We start from the raw sequence: 23,837 nt of genomic DNA on the forward strand, positions 1-23,837 counted from the left end.
TGCAGGCCCCGCCCTCTGGACGGCCACAGCTTCTGCTGCGTCTCCCTTGGAACACTCGGGTGTGGGACCCTCCCCATCGGAGCCCCAGTCCCGTGCTGGGAGACCCCCACCCCACATGGAGATGCCCACAGCCCAGTCACGCCCCCAGTGACATCCGTGCAGCGGGAGAAGCCAGTCCCACAGGATCGTGAGCCAGAATAAAAAGTTGTTTGAAGCAGCCAAGTTTGGGCATGGCTCGCTCTGCAGCAATAGGTAACTGAAATCTGTAAAGGAAAAGCTCACAGGGGGGAAGACTTATCTCGCTAACCAATGCAGAATAACAGGGCCTGGGGTGTAATGCTTCCTGAGTGGAAACTGTTTAGCACAGGTGATGCCATCCTTACCCATTAGTAGGTTTTGATCTCAAAAACAGGCTTCAGCTTTTAGGCCTCTTTTCGATGCTCAACACAGAAAAGTAAAAAAAAGAAAGATTTCATTTTAATATAGTCTCACCCCCAGCACGTGTGTGTCACACAGACCTTATTTTTTAAACAGAGTTTATTGTATTTAATACATTATAAAATTTGAAAAATTGTAGGAAAGCAGCAGGCTCAAACTGGAGCAACTCTAACAAGTAATAATTCTGGCCCCTTTGCAAAACCAATCAGTTTAAAAACAAAGTAATGTTCACATCTGTGAGGTGGACAAACAAGTGTGATCTCTGTACAAACTACATTTAAAATTTCGTGTCTCAGGTCTTCTGGATGCAATGTGCTCATGAGAGTTTCTCTGAAGTCCTGCCTGGTCCCTGCCTAGAGACACGAAACTTCCATATGCAAAGAAATGAAAGGTGTTAAAAAGCAAACATAAGGGAGAAAGAAAGACAAAGGGAAAAGAAATAGTGATGGCTGTTGGCATGGAGACTGCAAGGAGACGCTTCCTCACTGTTCATGGCTTGTTCTTGGTCGGAGGCCTGGCGCCCAGGCCCCTTCACGGCCACCACAGCACCAACCATAGCTACCACCTTTTTTTTGTCTTTTTTTTTTTTTTGCATTTCCTACCTTTTGACATATATATATATATATACATATATATATATATGTATATATATATATTTATATATTTTTTACACCTTGAGGATATCACTATTCCAACTGTTCCCATATGAATACAGGTGTGGTCTCTATTGGATATAAACGTGTCTTTTTATTCAATTTTAGGTCCAGGACTTGGTTTGCTGTCCCATCTGCACATAAATGTCCCTTTTTTGTTTGCGTTATTTGTTGTGTATGTTGTTTTCCTTTTTGCATAAGAAATCTGTCCGTTCAGTCCAGAGGCTCCTGCTTTATCCGGATGACGGAGGGCACGCGCGGTGTCCGCCTCAGCTCCCGTCGCAGGACGTATTCGCTGAACTGCGATGAGTCCACTCCTCCCCCGCAGGAGCCCACTATTTCAAATCCTCTTTGCTGCAACCTCTCCAGGACCTGTGAGGGGCCAAGACAAGCATCAGGTTAGGGATGAGATGTGTCCTTTGGGTCACATAAACACCCCAAAGAACTGTCACAAGGTCTGAGATCACGTGCAGCTCTGGTCAACCTCATCCAAGCCCTAAGTCGAAGTTTTCGCTTTCAAAGAAGACTCTGCATTGAAAGGCAGGAAGGAGGGTAAAAATGTTTCTCATACCAGAAATGCACCTCTATATGCTTGCTTTGCACATGCCAGTTCACTTACTCATTACAACCAGCTGTCCTAATGGGTGGTTAGCCCATTTTATGGATGAGACAACCAAGGCTCACAGCTAGTAAGTGATGGGATTGGGTTTCCCACTCAAGTCTGTTCGACTTCAAATCCCATGTCTTTTACAAATGTGCAAAAAGAAAGGTTCACAATTCAAAGCTCACTTATTCCTAAAATACACTCTCTGAGATGATAAAGAATATGGAAAGACTGACAGTATCTGAATTTACTCAGCTAGTGATTCATTCTCAACTCTGTCACTGTTCAAGTTTCCTGATACTGAGTTCTATATATTTCAGTTTGGGAGATTGATACATTTTCAGTAGCAGAGAAAAGAGATGATTGAAGACAGCTGAAGTTCATCTATAGGTTCTCAAATTTGTGGCATTTGAAATAGGTTTATTGTTTTTGGGCTTTCAGAGGCAAATATAAATGGTGATAAGATAGTAGAAAACATACCAAAAATAAAGGTATTTTAAACTTTTTATATAAACATTAGCTATATAACTCTTGTTTAATTTTGAAATAAAATATCTAATGCCAGATAGATCCCTGGGTTGGTCACTACACATCTCAAATGCAGGAAAGAGTTCCTGCAACTCTTTTGTGGGTAAACATGCAAGAAACTGACCTAGAGCATTCTGTATCTTTGGGAATTTAACAAATATTAGACTTCTAAATGCCCTGCCAGGATTCTGGATATAATTAAATTACTTCTACACTACTCTAAAGGCAAGATGACTTAATCAGAACTTTAAAAAAAAGGCCTGGTTCAAATTTTTTTTGGAATAAAATGAACTGTTTCTAAAAACTTTCAAAACAGTCAATATAAAGTGAACCCTTACAGTTTGGTAAAAATTACCATTGTTTGTATGGAAAATATAAGATGCTATTTTGAAAAACAGCTAACTAGATGAGATTGGAGCTCAAGAAGTATACTTTCTAAAAATTAGAACTTCAAATGCTGGCAAATTAAAAACAAAAACCAAACCAAGTCCTTATGAGAACAAAATGAACATTGTACCTTGCAATGCTCTGTTTCTGTAGCTATATTCACAAGGCACATACACACACCAGTCAGCAAAAGGACAGGAGGAGAGAACAATCCTGAAGTTCAAAATCAGGATGTGCTTTGGTGGTAGGTGAGTAAAGAGGCGAAGAGCAGCTCACTCTATGATTCCCCAGCAGAGGCAGGCACACAGCCCGGCAGCAGGAAAAACCCCAGTCTGCCAAACCACCGTGCTGGAAAGGATTCTCTGCTGTGATTAGCAAAGGAATTACTAAGGACGCCATGAGCGATAAAGAACCTCACCCTGACACTGTTTGTCTTTCAGGTATTGTTGGGTTGCTAGATTACTAATATTGGGGAAATTCCTAAGCTTTCTCCCCAGAGAGTCTGATACACCTACTAGGATAATTATTCAATATAATCCAGTGTTATCTTGGATGTGGTCAAAGCTTATTCCAACCTAAAGCAAATACTTGGACCTCTCAGCCATGAATTTTTAAACATCAACGTATTAATTGCAAAGTTCCCTGAGGTTCAAGATCATCTGAGAATATTAAAATCACTCTGGGGGCATCAGGTCTCCTGGGCCTTATTGCAGAGCCGCTGAATGCCTGTTTCTTGGTGGGCACAGCGGGGAGCTAGAGTAGGTCATGGCCCTGGCATCCGCCAGCGTTAACCCAGTGGAATTCGCTGCATCTGACCGGACTCGAAAGACGGGGCAGCTCACCAGGCATATGAAGTTATGATGGTTAGTTCGTGCCTTCTGGGGTGGGGCCGAGGCTCTGCGGCCACGGGTGGGGGTCCTGGAAGAGCCTAGGATGTGTCCTGGCTCTGTGTGGCTCTGCCCGGCAGGGCGCGTGTGGGATGGGAGAGGCGCGCAGGGCCCTGCGCAGGAGTACTGCCTGGGCTGCTTGGGGTCACCCCCTGCCCACTACGGCCCGGCAGCCGCCCTGCTGCCCACGAGCGCAGCCCTCCAGCACAGCCGGGCTCAGTTTCTGCCAGTTTCCTGCCAGTCTGCCCCCAGAGACTTGTTCATAAATCTCTAAAATTCCAAGTAGCTGTGGAGCCATCTTCACGGGGCAGAATGGTAGCGTGGGTGCTTCTAGTTCTGAGCTGTGGGAGCGGTTAGGTTACCATTGGACAAAGTCACAGGCCCGTTTCCATTAAAAAGGGAAAAAACCCAAACCCTCATGCCACTGACTTCAGATCCTTTTGAGTCACACAGGCCTGATGACCCCGGTGTGCCTCACTTTCATCGGCAAGGAAGGGGGTGAACCGGGCTGGCTTACCTGTTCCGATAGGTAAGCTGCCTGCACGTGCTGCCCACGGCCCAGCGCGACGACCATGTCCACCAGCATCTCGGGCATGTGGCAGCCCACAGGGCGGAAGCTCAGCTTCCAAGTTCCGCCCTCAAGCCACCTCCCATAGAAAATGGCAATTTCATTCATCCAGTTCTATCCAAAATCTTAGTCCTCCTTGGCTTACAACCCGAAGCCATTGTCAGAAAACTTCCTTAGCTCTATGTTCAAGATGGTCCAAATTGGGCACTTTTCATCTGCTGCTTGGACCATGGCTGTCCACCTAGTCCCCCCTTGCTGCCCCTGTTTCCCACCTGCAGCTTAAACTATTCGTTTTCAAACATGAGTTACCTCCAGTTACTCTTTTGCTCCAAATCCTCACATGGCTTCTATTTCTCTCACACAAGCAGACAGACCAAAACCCAAAGAAACCAAAATGAAAAGACCGCGGAGAGTCACCTCCCTCTTCGAGGCGACCCCCGACCTGTCCGTGGGCCCTGCAAGCCTGGTGGGCTAGCCCTCCCTGTCCAGGACTCACTTCCATCAAGCCACCCTGGCGTTCACCTTACACCTGCCAGCTACACTCCTACCTCAGGGGCTCCAGAACTCGCTGCTCTCTGTGCAGGACATACTCCATCCCAGACACCCTCTTCTCAGTCCCTGACCAACACTTAGCATTGGTTACTGTTTGCCCCCATTCCATTCCTGTAATACCAGTTCCATGAAACAGAGCTGTTGTTTCATTCTGTATCTCCAGTGCTCAGACTAGCACTTGGTGCCTAGTAGATGCTCAGTAAACACCCTGGACCTGAATGAATGCTGTAAGGGGTCACTGCACTCACCTACCCGACAGAAGGGTCACCATACGAGGTCTCCCAGCTCCTGGAGGAGGGGCGCCGTGCAAGGGCAAGAGTAGGGAACAGCCCTGCGTGCCACCCGGTGCCACCCAACAACACTCTACCTGGACTGAGTTGAGGTGGCAGTAGCCGTTCAGTGGAAACCGGATGACATGAGTGGAGTCGTGATTCCAACCCGCGTTGACGGAGTTACACATCACGTCACCAATTTCTGGAAACACTTCCTCTATCAAGGATTTGTCCCCGCTGAGCGTGATCCTCTCTCCCAGGTCTGGGGCAACGCGCACCACAAGGCACTCACAGGGCCTGGAGAAGCGACCAGTTTCTCTGTCCTGCTTCCACCTTTCCATCTCCAACAACATGGGCTGAAGCTGAAAATATTTTGCCTCTTCATATAACAAAGTGTAGTCCTGAAAAAAAAAAGGTATTTTACAGTGTAAAAATACAAAGTATGGAAAATGCCCACAGAAAGGAGGTGATTTTTCCCACCTCTGTTCTTCTTTCAGTAATCAAATCTGGGTGTAATTTTTCACTTGTGGCACGTTGGTACAGTCTCAGTTTGATTCACTCATTCATTCAGTCAGTTATGATGAAAGGAGCTAAGGTATTAGGGCCTTCTTCTAACTGAATTGCTCACTTTAAGGCTACTTAAAGGCCTTTTTTTTAAAAATGTGAGTTAAGTCCTGTAATAGCCATAATTGCCCATAAATTTGGAGCCATTATTATTTCCATTCTGCAGCCAAGAAAACAGATTTGGAAGGATTTACCGAAGACTTTTCTCTGCTAGGAGGAAAATAAATGCCTCTGGGTGGCTAAAGTTGAATAGTGTTGGTGAGAAGCAACTATATATCCTCTCGGATGGAACACACATTTAGCTGAGGTGCGGGGAGTACAGCTGTGCACTGTTCCCTGGAAGCCCATGCTCCTGGTCATCTTCAGCGGCAGCTCTGGGACTTCTCAGGGGGCTGGGGGTGGGGTGAGGGCCAGAGACGGGGTGGGTGGGTGCCTGGAGGGCATGCGCGCTGCTTTTACCTAAACTGGGGTGTTGATCTGTGATGGTTTTGGGAGGCTGATGCCTTACTCCACCAGCTCTCGGTGCTGCCACCACGAGCCAGAGAGGCAAACATCAGGCCCCGACTCCTGCAAGAGGGGCGCAGAAGCGGAAAGCTCCATCACCAGATGTTAGGATGGTTTCTTTTTGTAGATAAAATGAAAGTTCCTGTGGCCAGGATTCTCACCTGGCCCTGGTTGGCCAGCTCACTACACACGTGTGGGAAATACGTTGCTATTGACTACAAAGAGCTCTGCCCAGTGCTCTGGGTGACACGGTGGCATGGCTGCAAGGCTGCAGGAGAGCAGACCAGAGGCTGGAGTGGTGGCAGCACCGAGGACAGAGGTCCAGAGGACGGCTGTGTGGGTGGAGAGGCTCGGGGGCAGAGACCAGCTTGCTGCACACAGACTTGCTCTGAGTGGACAAGATTCTAGTGACTGACCTGCCACCGTGGGAATAAAGTTGGGTATAATCCTTTCACCCTAAGAATGTTCCACTGTCATTTCTGTGGTCTCACTGAATCCACAGTGAACTTGCCCACCTGAAACCCACTGGCCAGACACCTTTTCTCTTGCTTAGAAAGAAGCCGTTGAATGAACAGAGAAATCTGGCAAGCAGGTCTTGAAACACGCACACTGGCCATTGAATGGGAGGACACAGAGGATGGCGGGCAGGAAGCAGCCTGGAGCAATGTTTTCAAGCAGGTCAATGTTATGTCTAAACATAGCTATGACCACAGTCATTGCTGGGTGTGAGATAAGTGGATACTTGTCCAGACACGTTGACTAAGAATGTTTTAATCAACCGATCCAGGCAAAGCTACTTTCCTCACGGGCTGCAGCTGGCAGGCGGCACCAGGCGCCCGCAGGAGAGTTGAAGTGCTGTGCTGGGCCTTGGCGTCAGAGACGTCAGCTGTCTGGGCAGCATGAAGCGTGGGCAGAGCATGGCCACTGGAGCACTCTTTTTATTTGGCACTTTGCTCTTTTTCTTGCACATCTCTCAGTGGCGGCATTATGCAGGGCTACCAGAGAAAATGGCAGAGAGGCAAGAGCGGGATGTGGGCTTCCAGCTCGATCACCAACTTCCCACACCGAGAAGCCCGGGCCAGGTGAAGATGTTACTGCCAGTCCTCATCTGCAGAATGGGCTGCTTCTCTAGTCCATCTGCTGCTGGCAGCTGCATCAGCCAGGACTTGGTTTCCTATAGGAGAGCAGCCCATTGCTCTGACTGTCTTCGGTTTGCATTTTGTCACCTGCTCAGCCTCCTGACCCACAGGAGATCTTGTTTGGCTTGAGGAGTTGAGAACTAAGCTGAGGTGTGGCTGCTCTTAGGGCAGAACCAAAGCCTCCTAGCCCAGCCTGAGGGTGGGCGTGGGGAGCACCGCTTCTTCCGGCCTCCTGGGTCCCCCTCCGGGGACCTTGCCATCTTCCCATATTTGAAATACACTGCCTGTGAGATGCTGACCTCCGTCCTTACCAAGAGGCCAGCTCTCAAGAAGATTTAAAAACAGCACTGAGGGTAACACAAGCACCAGAGGCAAGAATGTTGCTACCACTTTTTACTTTCCTGTGAGATTTAATTACAAGGACGAATTGGGGCTCCAGTGAAAATATGCCATTGAGTCTTTGAATTTTAGAGTAAAGGGCTTAGAGCAGTGTGGATACAGTGAAGGTTCTCACCTGGCCCTGGTTGGCTAGCTCACTACACACATGTGGGCAATATGTCATCGTTATTGACTCTATATAAAGAGCTCTGCCCAGTGCTCTGGGTGACATGGTGGCACGGTTGCAAGGCTGCAGGAGAGCAGAGGGTGGAGTGGTGGCAGCGCCGAGGACAGAGGCTGAGATGGCTGCAGGGGTACAGAGGCCCAGAGGCAGAGACCAGCTTGCTGCATGAAGACTGGCTCTGAGTGGATGGAATTCTAGGGATTGACCTGCCACCGTGGAAATAAAGTTGCATATAACCCTTTCACTCCAAGAACGTTCTACTGTCATTTCTTTGGTCACATTGAATCTATAGTGAACTTGCCCGGTGCTGAAACCCATTGGCAAGACAGGCAGACTTGCCCCTATGGAGGAGTCCTTTGTAACATCACTGAGTAGTGACCATTCAGCCTGACTGAATGCTTTCAGTGATGGGAAACTTACAGCCCAACAGGGCACAGCATGTACTCTGTTGGCAGCTCTGTCTTGGTTAGAATGACCTGGAATTCCCTGTAACTCCAGCTTATATGTTCTAATCCTGTCCTCTGTAGTTAGAGATCCTAACTTTCTTTGACATGTTAACCTTTCAAACATTTGAAGACAACTCTTATGTGTTAATATTACTCAGGCTGAAAATACCCAGTCCTTTCAGCTCTTTCCCATTTGTTATGACTCTGAGGTCCTTCAACCTCGGTATGGACTTGACTTTGTCAACACACTTCCTAAAACCAAAGTCAGAACTGGACCTAGCAGTTCAGATGTGATAGTGTGCACTGTTCAATCACGGTGTGGCTGGACACTAACCACTCTTAACACAGCCTGTATTAGTTTCCTATCACTGCTGTAACAATTCCAACACACTTTGTGGCTTAAAATAACACATGCATTCTCTTACAGCTCTGGAAGTCGGAAATCTAAACTGGGTCACCAAGGCTGTTTCTTCTGGAGGCTCTAGGGGAGAATCCATCTCCTTGCTTCTTCCAGCTCCCAGAGGCTGCCTGTGTTCTGTGGCCTGAGGTCCCCTATCTTCCCTACTCTGCTTCCATTGACACATCTTCTCGGTCTGACCCTCCTGCCTCTTCCTTTCACTTGTACAGACCTTGTGAGTAAACTGGGCCCATTAAGATTACTGCCGTGTAAGGTGACATATTCCTAGCCTCCAGTAAGTAGGCCATGGGCATCTCTGGGGGCCAGTGTTCTCCCGAGCAGGTGGTACAAGGCTGCCTGAGCTCCCAAGGCAGCCCCCTGAAGGTGAGCCCCACAGCTCACTCTTTGAGCTTATATATGCACACATGGAAATCCCTACATCTGTCTTCACCAGAGCTGCTTTTGAGGTAGGTTTTCCTCATTCAGCATTCTTGAATATTTTTAATCCCCTATTAGTTATCCCTCTTCAAATTGCATGCTGTAGATTCTGAATTCGTTCTAATGTACTGAGAAAATCTGGATTCTGCCACCCAGTGGTCTAGGTCTCCCTCCTATTTTTCTGTCATTTTGAACTGGGTATTCTGTTCTAGGTGTGAATCATTTCTTAAAAGTACCAAGAAGACAGGGCTATATACAGGCCTTTGTTCAGACTGATGCTCAGATAATAAATGAAGGCTCTGGATTTTGGCAATTGAAGCAGTTAAAAAATCTATTGCTCTCTGATCATCCAGCTTGAGATGCCTTGCTGAAACAGTGCTTGGGTGGGACTCCAAGGAGAGGCTGAAGATGTGAGAAGAGCCCAGCTCTCCATACTGCCTAGAGAGTCTCCTTAACTTTTGAGGGCTCTGGTCCCCTTATCTGTAAAATGAGGGGAGTACATTATATTCAGTTTGCTTCCAGCTCTGATCCATAGCAAGTCTATGTCTGCGACGTGCCCTGACCTACCGGTTTGTCGACTGTCATCTGGAGGTACTGCGGCTGACAGAACTGGGGGTCACAAGTCCCCCTCTGCTGACTCTGAATCCTCACTGCCTTCTTTTGCCCTCTGAGCCCATAAACCACAGGTGGGGCAATTCACTCTGAGGTCTGGCTGTGGACTGACAGGGCCCCTCCCTACATAACGCTGTTCACACTCACTGTTATCTCCTGGAAGATTAGGAAATGCCCCTGGGAGACCTCTGGCCCTGCTCAGAGATTTTTTTAAGGATCCTGCTAGTCATTGCTAAAGTGAAGGCTTAAAAAGGGCTTTCACGCTGCCACCAGGGACGTGATATCTGGGCCTCACCTCGAACCGCTTTAAGCCGCCAGGTGTTCCTTCGCTCTTTTGACTGTCAGGGCCCGTTTCTGCTTTGCCACGCTGTTCCACCTGGTCTCTGGGCAGAGCTGCTGTCTGTGCTGGTGGTGGCAGACACAAGATGACAGCTGAGCACAGCTCCCTATGCCAACCTGCCTCCAAGTGTCCTCCAGCCCGACATCTAAAAAGGTGCCCATGGTTACCATTTTCTGCAATGGTTAGGCTCGTGCTGGCCCTTCGTTTTCTTGGCAGGCACCTTTATATTCGTCTTTCTCCACTTCCTAGCGCACAAGTCCGGTCCTGGCTCAGCAGAGAGCTCCCCGCAGAACTGATTCAGAGCCTGGGGCTGCTTTTTTTTTAGAAAACTTTTCCTTCTTTCCTTTCCCAATTAGGATCATTCAACTTTATTGTCTAACTCCCATACTTACAAGAGTTTATCATGTTTCCTTTTAGATTTTCAGGCTTTGTGCTCATTTCCTTATGATGTCTAAATCTTTTGAAATCTTCCCTCAGCTTCAGTTCGTATCTGGCAATACCCACCAGTCCTTTCTTTGGTTTTTACAAACTCCAGACAACTGGGTCTCTTCTTTGCAAGGTACAAGGTGGAAATGGCCAGGAGCTTATGGAGGTCCGGTCCCAGACCTTCTGCTGAAGGAAATGAATCTAGAGCATCCCAGTTTACTCTCAGCAAAGCAACTCCAGAACATGTTAGATGCTGTCATTCTTTGCCCTGCTCATCATGACAGTTTTATCTTCCCTACTTAAGAAAGCTTCATCCATATTTCCTGTTTAGCCTTATATCCAGTTAAATAGAAATAGATCTGTTCACAGACCTATTATCATGTTTAAGTAATTTTAAGGTCCTAGAATATATATTTTTAAAATAACTTTTGGGGGGGAGATTTGAAATGTGTTTTTGAGGCAAAAAGATCAAGTTCCCATTTAATAAGCTCAGATGAACAAACTGAGCCTCCCTAAGACCCTGGAAGTTGGTACCTGGAACAAGAAGGTAAATGTGGGTGGACTCCAAAACGCAAATGGACCGTATTTCAAAAGCTTATTTCTGGATTAAATATTTGGAATTCAGAAAACATTTTCCTAAGAGGGAGGAAGTGATATATATGGTATATTAGTTTCCTACTGCTGCTGTAAGAAATTAGCACAAATTTGGTGGCTTAAAACAACACAAATTTATTCTCTTGTAGTTCTGGAGGCCTGGCATCTGAAGTGGGCCTCAAAGGCTCAAGTCAGGGTAACAGCAGGTTTCCCCCCTTCTGGACGGTCTAGCAGAGAATCGGTTTACTTGTCTTTTCCAGCATCCAAAGGCTGCCACATTCCCTGACTGGTGGCCAGCAACCCCATCACTTCCTTCCTCACATCTGACTCTGACCCTCCTGTCTCCCTCTTTCACTTGTAAGTACCTTTGTGATTCCAGTGGGCCCACCTGGATTACCCAGGATAATCCCCTCATCTCAAGACCCTTAACTTCCATCTGCCAAGTCCCTTTTGCCATGTAAGGTGACACATTCCCAGGATCTGGGGATTAGGATGTGGACACCTTTGGGGGCCATTATTCAGCCTACCACGTGCAGTTACTGGTTCCACAAAACACCTCAAAGGTTTATTTAACTCGTTTTGTACTTGAAGTTTTACATAGTAGTTGACAGGCCCTTATACTCAAAAGGCAATTCAACCACTCACTCTTTTTAAACTCTTGTTATGTGCCCGATGCCATGCTAGGCGCTGTGCACACAATGAGGGTTTCCCTGTGGCGAATGCATCCCATTCCTCTGGGGCTCTGCAGGCTTGTCCCTGCCCGCTGCTCTGGGCGGTTCTGTGTAAACACACTGCTGGTATGTACATATCAGGGGACCCGCAGAGCAGGGGTGCTGAGAAAGTCTGGGGAAATAAAAGCTTACATTTCAAAAACAGCATCCATGTAGTAGTTGTCATAAGAAAAAAACATCTCTGCTGGACTTATTTGCTTTAGTTTTAAAGATTTTTTTTTTGAGGGGGAGGTGGGCACCACAGTTTTTTCAGTGTTTGAAGTTTGGGGTGTCTAAAGTTCTTAATTTCCCTGGCTCTGCAGTACTTCTGTAGGCTGGCATTCTTTCTTTCCTTTCCTTTTTTTCTTTAGAAGGACTTTGTTTTTTAGAGCAGTTTTAGGTCCACAGCAAAATTGAGGGGAAGGCACAGAGATTTCCCATACACCCACTGCCCCACACATGCACAGCCTTCCTGGTCATTAAGCTCCCCACCACCTGTTACAGCTTGAACCTGCCCTGGCATCATAACCACCCCAAGCCCACAGTTTACATTAGGGCTCCCTTGCGTTGTACGTCCATGGGCTTTGACAGATGTACGGTGATGTCCATTACAGTATCATACAGAGTAGTTTCACTGCCCTAAATCTCTGGGCTCCACCTGTTCATCCCTGCCCACCCTCCTATCTCCCTTCTTTTATCTAAAGCCCAGAAGGTCTGGGCCCACTGGCTCCTTTCCCTGCTGCACCTGATACTTCCCACCAGGAGGTCTCCTCCCTGCTCAGCGGCACCAGCTTCCAGCTTCTCCCAACTACTCGTTTTTCTGGGACGAGGATACCCAGCCTGGTTTGTCCTGACGGAAATGGAAGCGGTGTCCCTTCTCTGCCCTGCCACTGTGTCCATCCCCCATCTTCCCAATCTCTTGGAGGAAGGCTAAGTATACACAGGTGAAACAGGGAAGACTGAAGGCAGGTGCACCTGCATTGTGAAGCCACACCTGGGCTTGGCAAGCCACCCGGACACCACTGCTGCTGTCAGGCCCGACGTGAACGTGCAGTGAGGGCAGGGGCTACAGCTGCTACCTGAGATAGTGCCAGACTGGCGGGGCGGCTGCTCGCCTGCTTCCCAGGCCTCCTCCTTGCTTAGGCAGCTAGTTCTGAGTGCCCGCCTCTGAGGCAGGAGCCTTGGGGAAGGGAGGGAAGTGGCCTGGTCAAGGTACGAGGAGTGACAGTCTTTGCACCAGGCATGAAAATTCTAGGTGGCAGTGGCTGAGACATGGGCTGGGGCAGATGTCCGAGGCGGGTACTCCCTGCGGTACTGGTGAGAAACTTCCTGGGGTCTCCCCAGCTTAGCACTCTGCCTTCTTTGAGAAGGTCGGAGCCTCAGGAGTACGTGTCTGGAGGCCGTGTCTGTGTTGCTGCCGCTGATTAGCTAATGATGTGTACTCACTTGAGACGACCAGACCCTCGGATGATTCTCTGTGGAACCAAGGGGGGACGTTGCTGAGGCAGGGCTGTGGGATGGGCAGTGTCCTAGAAGCCCGACGGGGTCCTCAGAGCTGCCCTGGCCCCCACCCCTGGGAGAACACTCCCACTGATCCAGTGAGACAGATCAGCCCCCTTCCCGCAAGCACTCCCCTCCGGTCCTCTTTACACTAGATTTTAGTCTCAGCTGGGGGTGGTTTTGACCCTGGAGGACACTGAGCAATGTCTGGAGACATTCTTGCTGTCAAAACCTGGCATCTAGTGGGTAGAGACAGGAATGCCGCTCTGTATCTCACAAGGCCCAGGCCAGTCCCCCGCAAGAATTACTTGGCTCACAGTAGTAACAGTGTGCGGTGACGACCTCTGAGCCTGGCGGAGACCAAGTGGCAGCCCAAGGCACACACAGCATCGGGAACAGTGGTTCTGCCACACACGTTTGCTAATGTCATATAATACAAAATACAGACACTGGAGATGTGTTCTCACAAAATGTTTAACTTAAACTCAAACCTTTAGATATAACTTGCAGTCTACAGGAAATTAGAGGATAGAGTGGTGGGCTAAACTACATATGACAAGGCAAGCAGACAAATCCGGCGGGCAGGACATGCTCTAGGGCAACTGGCCTGGTCTCTTAGCAAGTCAGCATATAAAAAAGGGGTGTTGCTAGACAAGAAAAGGAACGGACATAACTGGAGTCCATGTGTGGTCTTGGATCAGACAGTCTAGGAAAAACCACCTGTAAGGCACCTTTTAGGGTCTCCCAGGGAAATGTGAATCTGGTTGGTGTATTAGAGGACAAAAAATGTCATTGAAATGGAAACATAGAGATTACTGTCTGAAATAAGCATAGAAAAAGATCCAGAAAGCAACACGCTATAATTTTAACACTGGCAATCTGAGTGGTGGGAAGATGTTTAAGCTTTTTTTTTTTTGCCTGTCTGTATTTTCATATTTTTTTACAACATACATATACTTTACCTACAATATTAATAGGCAGGTCCATCTGCATTTTGAAGCTGCACCTGGGCTTGGCAAGCCACCTGGATGCTGCACTGCTGCAGTTCGGCCCGATGTGAGGGCGTGGTGAGGGCAGGGGCTGCAGTGCTATCAGAAAGGGTACCAGAGCTTGGGACTTGTGGTGTATTGGGCATGACAGCTGTGTGTGTGCTCCTGTGTGCACCCGGCCTCCACGCACAAACAGAAAATAAAGCAGCAGTGAACAAACGTGTATGCCTGGGGCAGAGGGACAGTCACGTCCAAAATAAAACACTGCACAGGAGGTCTACAGTCTCTTCTCTGGAGAACAGATTCCAGTCACTTACACGCTGTTCTGAACTATGAAATTATCTAAATTGTTAAATGGGAGGCTAGCTCAGATGGCCTATTTTTGGAAAGAGATTTTAAAGAGTGTAGAATGTTGTGACTTCAAGAGTTCATGCCTTTGCTCCAGCTAGCGTTAAATAACTTAGAGAGAGAAGAAGGTGATCAAAGACCCCTCCTCCCAGCAAACTCAGTAAGAGATTCTGTCTGTATGCCAAAAGCTGTGTTCCTTTTCCAAGGTCAGGAAATAAGCCCGGGGGAGGAAGGAGCACCTACTGTACTGCCCCGGGCCAAGCAGACTGAGGGCTGGTCAGTAGGCGCCTGTACTTGGGATCCACGCAAACTGATGGCTGGTGTTGCAGTTCCCCCATCAGCCGCAAGGGCTGAATGGGCCGCCTCCGCTCCTTCTCTGTGAGGTGCTCCTCCAGGTTCCAGAGGCCGTAATTTACAGCCTGTCACCCAGAGGTTCCCTGGGAAACACTGAAGGCCCTAGGATACGTGCGTTTCACTTGACGTGCTTTTTGTCTTTCCTCCAAGCATGGGCTACAGCTAAAGCCTTAGCCAATTAAAGGGTGTGTCTTGTACTGAGAACTGATAAACAGCAGATTTTTCAGGGCTCTGGAATCCTAAGGGGGTGCCCCAAGGTGCCAAGACACAACCAGCCCAGTCCTAGTTAGGCAGGAGACTGGTGAGTCCTCGAGGGACGTCCCCTGGAATTGGCAACAGCTAATCTTCCATGCGAAAGTTTTTCTCTCACCAGCATCTAACCTGAATGCTCTTGGGAAGTAATAGTGCCTGCCATGTTTAAATGTGTTTAAAATACTCAGTTCCATTTCAGAAATATACTGCAACTAAAAATGAAGGGCTATTATAATATTCTAACTGTAATTCCTCATAAATTGTTTCACATTCCCTGGACTCTACATTGCTTTTAATCATGGGAATCATAAATTAATATGTTACCCTTATAAGTAACTTAGGATGATATTATACACATGCATATTTTATTTTCCATTCAGTCCTATGATTTTAAATAGAAACACACTACCTACATATATTTAGCTTCTGGTTTCCCATGACTCTTTTGGCCCTTTTCTGTTCTGTTTAAATTAATTAATACTATGCAATTTTTCTGTGCTGAGCATTTTGAACTCTAGAAAAACTTAAAAATGTCTCTGCCTGTGAGACCTTACAAAATAGACAGTTAAGATACAGACACAAAATATCCAGAGTTCAAATATAAGAAAGTATATGACTAGGTATGAACCAGATGTAGGACTCACTTCACTCATTTCTTTATCCACCCATCCATTCATTCATCCATGCCACACATATTTACTTGCTTAACCTACGGCAGTACTGAGCTGGTGTAACAGACACTGCTGGCTAGCTTCCTCAGTGGCTATTCCCAACCCCTTACTCCCTGCTGATTTCTCTCACTATAGAAATAAAAAAAAAATCACCTTTTCAGCATCCCTTCCAGGTAGGGAGGCTCAGTACTAGCCACGAAGCTGTAAAGGGGAATCCTGGTGGGGATCTTCTGACAAGGACAAAGTCTTATGATTTAAAAGCCTTTTGTCCTTTTTCCTGTGAATGAAGATGTCATGCCTGGAGCTGAGGCAGTCACCTTATGACCTTGAGGAGACAAGCATGAGGCCAAAACGTCAACACTTGGAGTGGCAAAGCAAAAAGGCAAAGTCCTGGTCCTTGATAACATCACTGAGCAGAAATCGTTGCCAAGAATGGACCTCTGACTTCTTACGTGTGAAAAACAAATCTCCATTCGTTTAAGGCTTTGTTGATTGGCCATTCCAACTCCTGTTACTGAAAGCATGTGTAACTTACAGCTGGGCATTCAGTGCTCAACAATAGTTAACTATTGTACACCATGTGGCCCCAGAGAATTAGGGCGTACAGGCAAACCTAAGCTAGACTAGGCATGGGACAGCTCAATGATGAATATGATGAGTCTAAGTGACAAATAAAGGCCAAGAAAACAGCATCATGAGACAGAACACTCTAGGGTGAAAAAATGCTGTGTCTGAGGAGCAAAGAGAAGTAAGGCAAGAGCAGGGTGAGGTGGGCAGGGGCTGGAGCCCTCCAGGTCTCGTGGGCTCCATGAACAGCTAATGGGAAGCCCCTGCAGACTTTCAAGCTGGAGCAGTTCATGATACATGATCTTCTTTCAAAACTGTCCCTTGGTGAGGGGTAGGGAGAGGGGGAGGGAGGGCAGAGGGAGAAGGGCGTGGCTCTGGGAGGACCGCAGGAGGGATCCTCAAGATGTTGGAAATGCCCTGTGCCTTGATTGTCATGTCAGTATCCCAGAGGTGACATCCTATAACTGTGCAAGATGTTACTTCTGGGGAGACTGGGTATTACAGGTTCTATTATTTCTTCCAACTGCATGAGAGTTTAAAATGATCTCAAAATAAACAGTTTAATGAAAAAAATATCTCTCCTGGTTCCAACATAGAGAGTGGATGAGATAGGTAAGGATAGGAGAGAGGAGAGCAATTGTGAAGTGACTTCGAATCGTCCAGGGAGCTGCTGGGCCTTGGCCTAGGCAGGTGGGGTGAGAGGAGTGGACTGACTGGAGTGGTATCTGGAAGGTCCTATGGACAGACTCACTGATGGAGTCTATACAGCAGGTAAAGAAGGGGAAAAGGTGCAGAATGACTCTCAGCTTCCTAAGGTAGGTGGCTTTGGCATTTTTCACTGAGACAGGCCACAGAGGGAGAGGAGCAGGTTTCATGGTGGTGGTGGAGATGGGGAGGCAGGTGGGGCTAGTTCACGTTTGGGCAGCCCAAGTTTAAGGAACTGTGCACTATCCAGGTAGAGATTCTGGGTGGGCATTTGAAAATGTGTAGGGAAAGTTGGGGTTCCTGTGGCCAGGATCCTCACTGAACCTAAACCACTTGATGATGTAACTGGCCTATTGTTAGGATACTGCTTCCACACCCATAGGCAATAAGCTATTATTGACTGAGTCACTATTTAAAGAGCTTGACCCAGTACTCTGGGCGGAGACAGAGATAATGGAGGATTATAGACCTGCAGACTGTTGGATGCAGACGGTTAACTCTAGTGTCTGAACTACCACCTGGAGAACAAGCCAGGTAATAAGCCCTTTCATCCCAAGAACATTCTACTATCATTTCTGTGGTCACATTGAATCCATAATGAACTTGCCCAGGGCTGAAACCCATTGGCAGGCAATTGGCATACTCAGCAGGATTCATTGTTGACCAAGGAAAAAGAGAGGCTGCCCTTATGGGAGGGGTGCTTCAGCAGGCTGCCCCTGTGAGTGGGGAGACAGTGGATTGTCCCCTAGGTATGTGGTCTGAGGTGGCTTGTTTCCTAGAGGGCTGGGCCCCACCCCAGGACTGGAGGCAGGTGGAAGTGATACCTGAGGCAGTAGGGGTGGCCCTTGGTATAGTAAGTAGGTCTTTTGAGTGACAGAGTGCCTGTGAGGCAGCGGGGACTGTGGGTTGGCTGCTTCTCATAGTATTAAAAAAGTCTGCAGATGAGAAGAACACACTCCTGAAAGAGACACAAGAAACGGCAGCATGAGAACGTGAGCTGTGAACTGCTGTGGATGTGGATTCATTGAAGAATGAATGGCATTGATATGAGAGGAGGCAGCACAAGGACACTGGCAGCGAGGTGCCGCTAAAGAGGTAAAGGCCATGAAGGAAGAGGATGGACCCCTGCAGAAACCAGAAGAAGAGGCAGTGCGAGAATGAGAGCTGTGAGGCCCAGTGAAGGAGGTAAAAGATTCCTTACAGAATGAGACAGCAGTGCTGCCAGGTGCTCTGAAGGAGGAAAAGGCCATAGAGGAAAATGACAAACACCTGAGGGAAGCACAGGTGGAGGTGGCACGAGAATGCCAGCTGCAAAGCATTGAGGGGAAGGCACGAGAGCTGCTGAAGACTGAGCTGGCATTGCTGCGAGGCACAGTAGAAAAGGTAAAGGGTGTAGCACAGGAGGCACTCAGCGGAGGGGAGAGAAAGGTGCCATCAGCCCCGGAAATGGAGGAGCTGGGGAGGGATGAAGGGGTGGTGCCAGGGGCACTGACTTCTCTATTAAAAGCATGACCAGTGGTTGTAAAGAAAATAAAGACACAGCAACAGAGGGTTCCCCCAGGAGAGATACAGGCCCCTTCCTAAGTCGTTGAGCACACTATGCTCCACCCCTATACTCAGGCTGAGCTGGTGGATTTGGGCACCCAGTTTAGGCAGAAGCCCTCGGAGTCAATACCAGCTTGGCTCCTGCATCTGTGGGACTTAGGGGTGGATAGAATTGTTCTGTCAGGATCAGAGATGGAAAGCTGGCTTCCCTGATGTTTCAGCCTGCCTTGAGGCAGCAATTACAAAGTGCACATCAGACCCTAGAAAATCACTCCCTCCTCAGTTGGCTTATGGCTGCACTTCATGCTGTGTGGCCCAATTGGGGTGATTTACCATCCTCCCCTGCTAGATGGCAGAGGTATGCTGAGCTCCAACAGGTGTTATGGGGGTAGGCATAAAAAATACCATCTATAGTCCAGGGAATCATGGCCCAGATGAGGAGCCTTTTACTACAGGGATGAGAAATATTGTGCTTCAAATGGCTCCCACATCCCTCTATGGGTCTCTAGTGGCCATTCTTCCCCCTCACTTAGAGCAGCCCATAAGCGAGGTGACACATACAGTAGCAGACTTAGGAGAGGCTGAAGCAATGAGACTACAGAACGAAATAAGATCTGCTACTCACAAGAAGAATTTAAAGGGCCCTGTGAAGGTGACAATGACCCAGATGTGGGTTGATTTAATACAGGCAAGAGCAGATGGAAGGAAATTAGATGGGAAGTCAAATAGGATCTTACTGGAGCTATGGCATCAACTGAAACCAGAGAAGCAGTTCCAGCCATTAAGAACAAAGAGGCAGAGATCAGAGACAGAGCCACAAGTCCAGCCTGTGTGTTTACAGGACTTCCTGTTGGAGAGTGAGTCAACCTCACTCAAATACACAGAGGAAGATGACTGGGGAACAGGGCTTGACTGAGGGGAAGGTTGAGGTAACTGCCTGAGGGACTGGGGGTGACCAGAGGCCACATGTTGAAATAGCTATCCAATGGTCTTCACTGAACATACATGTGTCCTGGCTATGGTGAACACAGGGGCTGAACGTTCACTGATTTATGGTAACCCTGAGTGGTTTCCCAGGATCCCCACTATCATAGATGGATATGGGCATAAGGCTATCAGAATGAAATGAGCCCAAATCCCCTTGGGAATAGGGCATCTATTCCCAAAAGAATATACTGTATATCTTTCCCATCCCTGAGTATATTTTGGGGATTGATATCTTGCAGGGTCTATGGTTGCAGACCACTGCAGGTGAGTTCAGACTGAGAGTACGTGTGGTGAAGGCAGTTCTGAGGGGACGTGCTAGGCACCTGCCCATAACTTTGTGCTTCAAAGGGTGACTTATACCAAATAGCTAACCATTGGTCTTTACTGAACATACAATGTATCTTGGCTATGGTGAACACAGGGGCTTAGAATTTGTGCCAAGTGAGGGATAAACATTCTCCAATAGTCTATAAAACTCAAAAAACTCCTCTAACAATGCTACAGTTGTAGGAGTAGAAAAGGCCTGGACTTTCTATGACTGCTTCTGGTAGAACTTCAGTCTTACCCAACCAGACGACCCCCAAGAATTTGACTGACATACCAGGTCCCTGAACCTTGGTGCTGTTCACAGCCCATCCTTTCTCCTGTAGATGTTGCAGCAGTCTAGGTGCTGCACCTTCTAGATCTGAAAGAGAATCAGACGTGAGCATGACATCATCAATATAATGGTACAACTGCATGTTTGGTGGTTTCTCCCATGTAGCCAAGTCCTGGGCTACAAGTCCATGACATAAAGAAGGCCTGAAGGGCATAAAGAAATTGGAGAAACTCTTCAGGAACTGGAAAAGGTGGGTATTATAAAGCCCACCAATAGTCCTTTCAATTCCCCAGTGTGGCCAGTAAAAAAGCCAGATGGCTCCTGGCGTATGACTGTGGATTACAGAGAACTGAATGAAGTCATACGCCCTATGCATGCTGCTGTCTCCTCTATTGCAGACCTGATGGATACCCTCAGCCACAAACTAGGAACATACCATTATATGGTAGGTCTTGCTAATGCCTTCTTTTCCATTGACATTGAGCAGGAAAGTCAGGAACAGTTTGCTTTCACATGGGAAGGATGGCAATGGACTTTCACTCTCCTCCCACAGGGATACCTCCACAGCCCCACCATCTGTCATGACTTGTAGCCCAGGACTTGGCTACATGGGAGAAACCACCAAACATGCAGCTGTACCATTATATTGATGATGTCATGCTCACGTCTGATTCTCTTTTAGATCTAGAAGGTGCAGCACCTAGACTGCTGCAACATCTACAGGAGAAAGGATGGGCTGTGAACAGCACCAAGGTTCAGGGACCTGGTATGTCAGTCAAATTCTTGGGGGTCATCTGGTTGGGTAAGACTGAAGTTCTACCAGAAGCAGTCATAGATAAAGTCCAGGCCTTTTCTACTCCTACAACTGTAGCATTGTTAGAGGAGTTTTTGAGTTTTCTAGGCTATTGGAGAATGTTTATCCCACAATTGGCACAAATTCTAAAGCCCTTATACTCGTTGGTATGAAAGGGCATCAGGTGGGACTGGGATGACATAAGTGCATCTGCCTTTACTACAGCAAAATAGGTAGTCAAGGCCGTATAGGCCTTGAGTGTAATAGACACATGAACATCCAGCTCACAGGGTCTTGATGTGACTAAATACAGTTATGACTAGGGTCTCTGGCAGTGGCTTGAACGAACTCGCCAGTCTATCGGATTCTGCTCACAACTCTGGAAAGGGCAGAGGTACTTTGATAGAAAAACAATTGGCTACCATGTATCATGCCTTGCGGGCTACAGAACCCATCACTGGAATGGCCCTGATAAAGGTAATAACCACCTATCCCATCTTGGGGTGGATATGAGACTGGACCCAAAAGCCAAGGAGTGATGCAGCACAAACACCTACACTGGCCAAGTGGGGTGCTTACCTACAGCAGTGCAGTGCCCTCTCTAGTAGCCCCTTAAGTGAAGAACTCTAATGCTTATTGGGGCCTGTGACATATACTAGTGAAAAGCAGGAAGAATTTACTTTAGAACCATTCATAGCAGAGAGTCCTTATCGGGAGGGAAGAGCCCCTATACCTGAAGATGCACGGTATACAGATGGCTCCAGCCATGTGCAGCCCCCAAAATGGAGGGCTATAGCTTCCATCCTAAGACTGAGACAATATGGATGGAAGATGGTGAGGGGAAGAGCAGCCAATGGCCTGAGTTGTGGGCATTATGGCTTGTGATCAGCCAGGAGCCCTCCACTATAGTTGTCTGAACTGACAGCTGGGCCATTTATTGGGGCTTGACTCTGTGGCTACCAACCTGGTACCATGCCAACTGGCTGGTTGGTCACCGACCCCTTTGGGGGCAAGAATTGTGACAAGACTTATGGGCCTGTGGTCAGACTAAAACAGTTACAGTACATCATGTGACAGGTCATTTGCCACTGGCATCCCCAGGAAATGATGAAGCAGATAAATTGGCCAAGATACATTGGCTAGAAGGAAAGCCTGCCTCCAATGGTTATATCAGTGTTTGTTGCATGCGGGGCAAAAGACAATGTGGGCTGTAGCCCGTCAATGGGGTTTGCCTTTGACCTTTGAAGAAGTTAGCAGAGCCCAGCAGGAGTGTGTTGTGTGCTCCAAAAGGAAGCTACACCAAGTTCCATATCAACATGGGACAATAGCTAAGGGGCCGATACCCCTTGTCAGGTGGCAGATAGACTATATTGGGCCTCTACCTGTGTCAGAAGGATATCAGTATGCCATGACTTGTGTGGACACAACTACTGGACTTCTGGTTACTTTTTCTACCCACTGTGCAGACCAGCAGGTGACCAAAAGAGGCCTGGAGCAGCTCTATGGCAGACCACAGGTAATTGAGAGTGATCTGGGCACCCATTTTACTTGACATGCATTGTAAGAATGGGTATGACAGCTGGGAATCAAGTGGCAGTTTCATGTGCCATACAGTCCTTCCACAGCAGGCATGATAGAGAGGCACAATGGCTTGTTAAAATCCGGACTAAAGTCAGATACCAATAGTCTGCAAGGATGGTCATTTCGCTTATGGACTGTGCTACGGCCTTTGAATGAGAAACCCTGAAAGGGAGCCCTGGGCCCCATAGACATGTTAACACATAGTTGCCTCCCCTATATACCTGCAAGTACAAACCAAGGAAGAATCACTGAAGCTGAGGTGCAGCCACCAGAATAACATCTTGCTGCCAGCACCAACTGCACTGAACCCCGGACACTCCATTGAGTGGACATGGCCTTGGACCTTTCAACACATGGACCAATGATGGCTGGCTCTCCTGGCACCTTGGGGACAAGGCCTGGCAGCTGGCCTCCTGTGAATTCCTGGAGTAACAGCAGAGTGGTCCCCAAAGATCACAATAGTATATCCTGAATGGCCAGTAGGCAGGAGCATCTTACCAGGGAGTTTTGTTTTATCATTATGGCCAGTGCACGCACCTCCAGTAGCACTATATATAGACCCTTCAGTAACCCCCAAGGGGAAAGGAGTAAAAGTATGGTATACTAGACCTGGAAGGGACCCCTTCCTGCTGCAGTCCCATCACAGGACCACTCTCTTGCATGCATCCTACCTGATGGACAAGATTTGCCTATGTTGGTGTCATTAAAACATGTTTCTTATCTCCCCTAAGGTCTTTGTGGATTGGGAACCTCCTCTGGCTTGAGGATTATTATAATGTTTGTTACCTGTATTAAAATCTTGTTTTATCTTTATTTTTGTTATTATTTCTAAGTTGTTGTTATCCTCTGTTGCTGTTGTGGAATCTGCTTACAGTGCTCCAGCTTTCTTGCACAGGGACCATTGCGGAAGATTGAGAGCATGTAGACTGTGATGCAAGAATCCTGGAGGGTTGGAGTGTGGGAAAAATTGGGGTTCCTATGGCCAGGATCCTCACTGAACCCAAACCACATGATGATGTAACTGGCCTGTTGCTAGGCTACTGCTTCCACACATGTAGGCAATAAGCTATTATTGACTGAGTCACTATATAAACAGCTTGGCCCAGTGCTCTGGGTGGAGGCAGAGATGATGGAGGATTACAGACCTGCAAACTGTTGGATACAGACATAACTAGTGTTTGAACTACCACCGGGAGAACAAGCTGGGTTATAAATCCTTTCATCCCAAGAACGTTCTACTGTCATTTCTGCGGTCACACTGAATCCATAGTGAACTTACCTGGGGCTAAAACCCATTGCCAAGACAAAAGGCAATCAAGTCAAAAT

General features: G+C 47.6%; 1 protein-coding gene across 4 annotated transcripts in view; it reads right to left on the reverse strand.

The window, feature by feature from the left end:
- Nucleotides 1-519: 519 nt before the first annotated feature.
- KCTD1 (potassium channel tetramerization domain containing 1) overlaps nt 520-23,837 on the reverse strand; it is a 174,917-nt gene continuing 151,599 nt past the window's right edge. For 3 of the 4 annotated variants that reach the window (XM_017651216.3, XM_017651217.3, XM_037025401.2), the window contains exons 4-5: nt 4,985-5,290; nt 520-1,463 (exon numbers count right to left, since the gene is read on the reverse strand). In XM_017651216.3, coding sequence (XP_017506705.1) covers nt 1,305-1,463; nt 4,985-5,290 — 465 coding nt within the window. In that variant the 3' untranslated portion in view covers nt 520-1,304. The remainder of the gene's footprint in view (nt 1,464-4,984; nt 5,291-23,837) is intronic. The other variant, XM_037025406.2, reaches the window with a different exon arrangement.

The sequence above is a fragment of the Manis javanica genome, chromosome 9 (genome assembly GCF_040802235.1).
Source record: "Manis javanica isolate MJ-LG chromosome 9, MJ_LKY, whole genome shotgun sequence".
Taxonomy (NCBI): domain Eukaryota; kingdom Metazoa; phylum Chordata; class Mammalia; order Pholidota; family Manidae; genus Manis; species Manis javanica.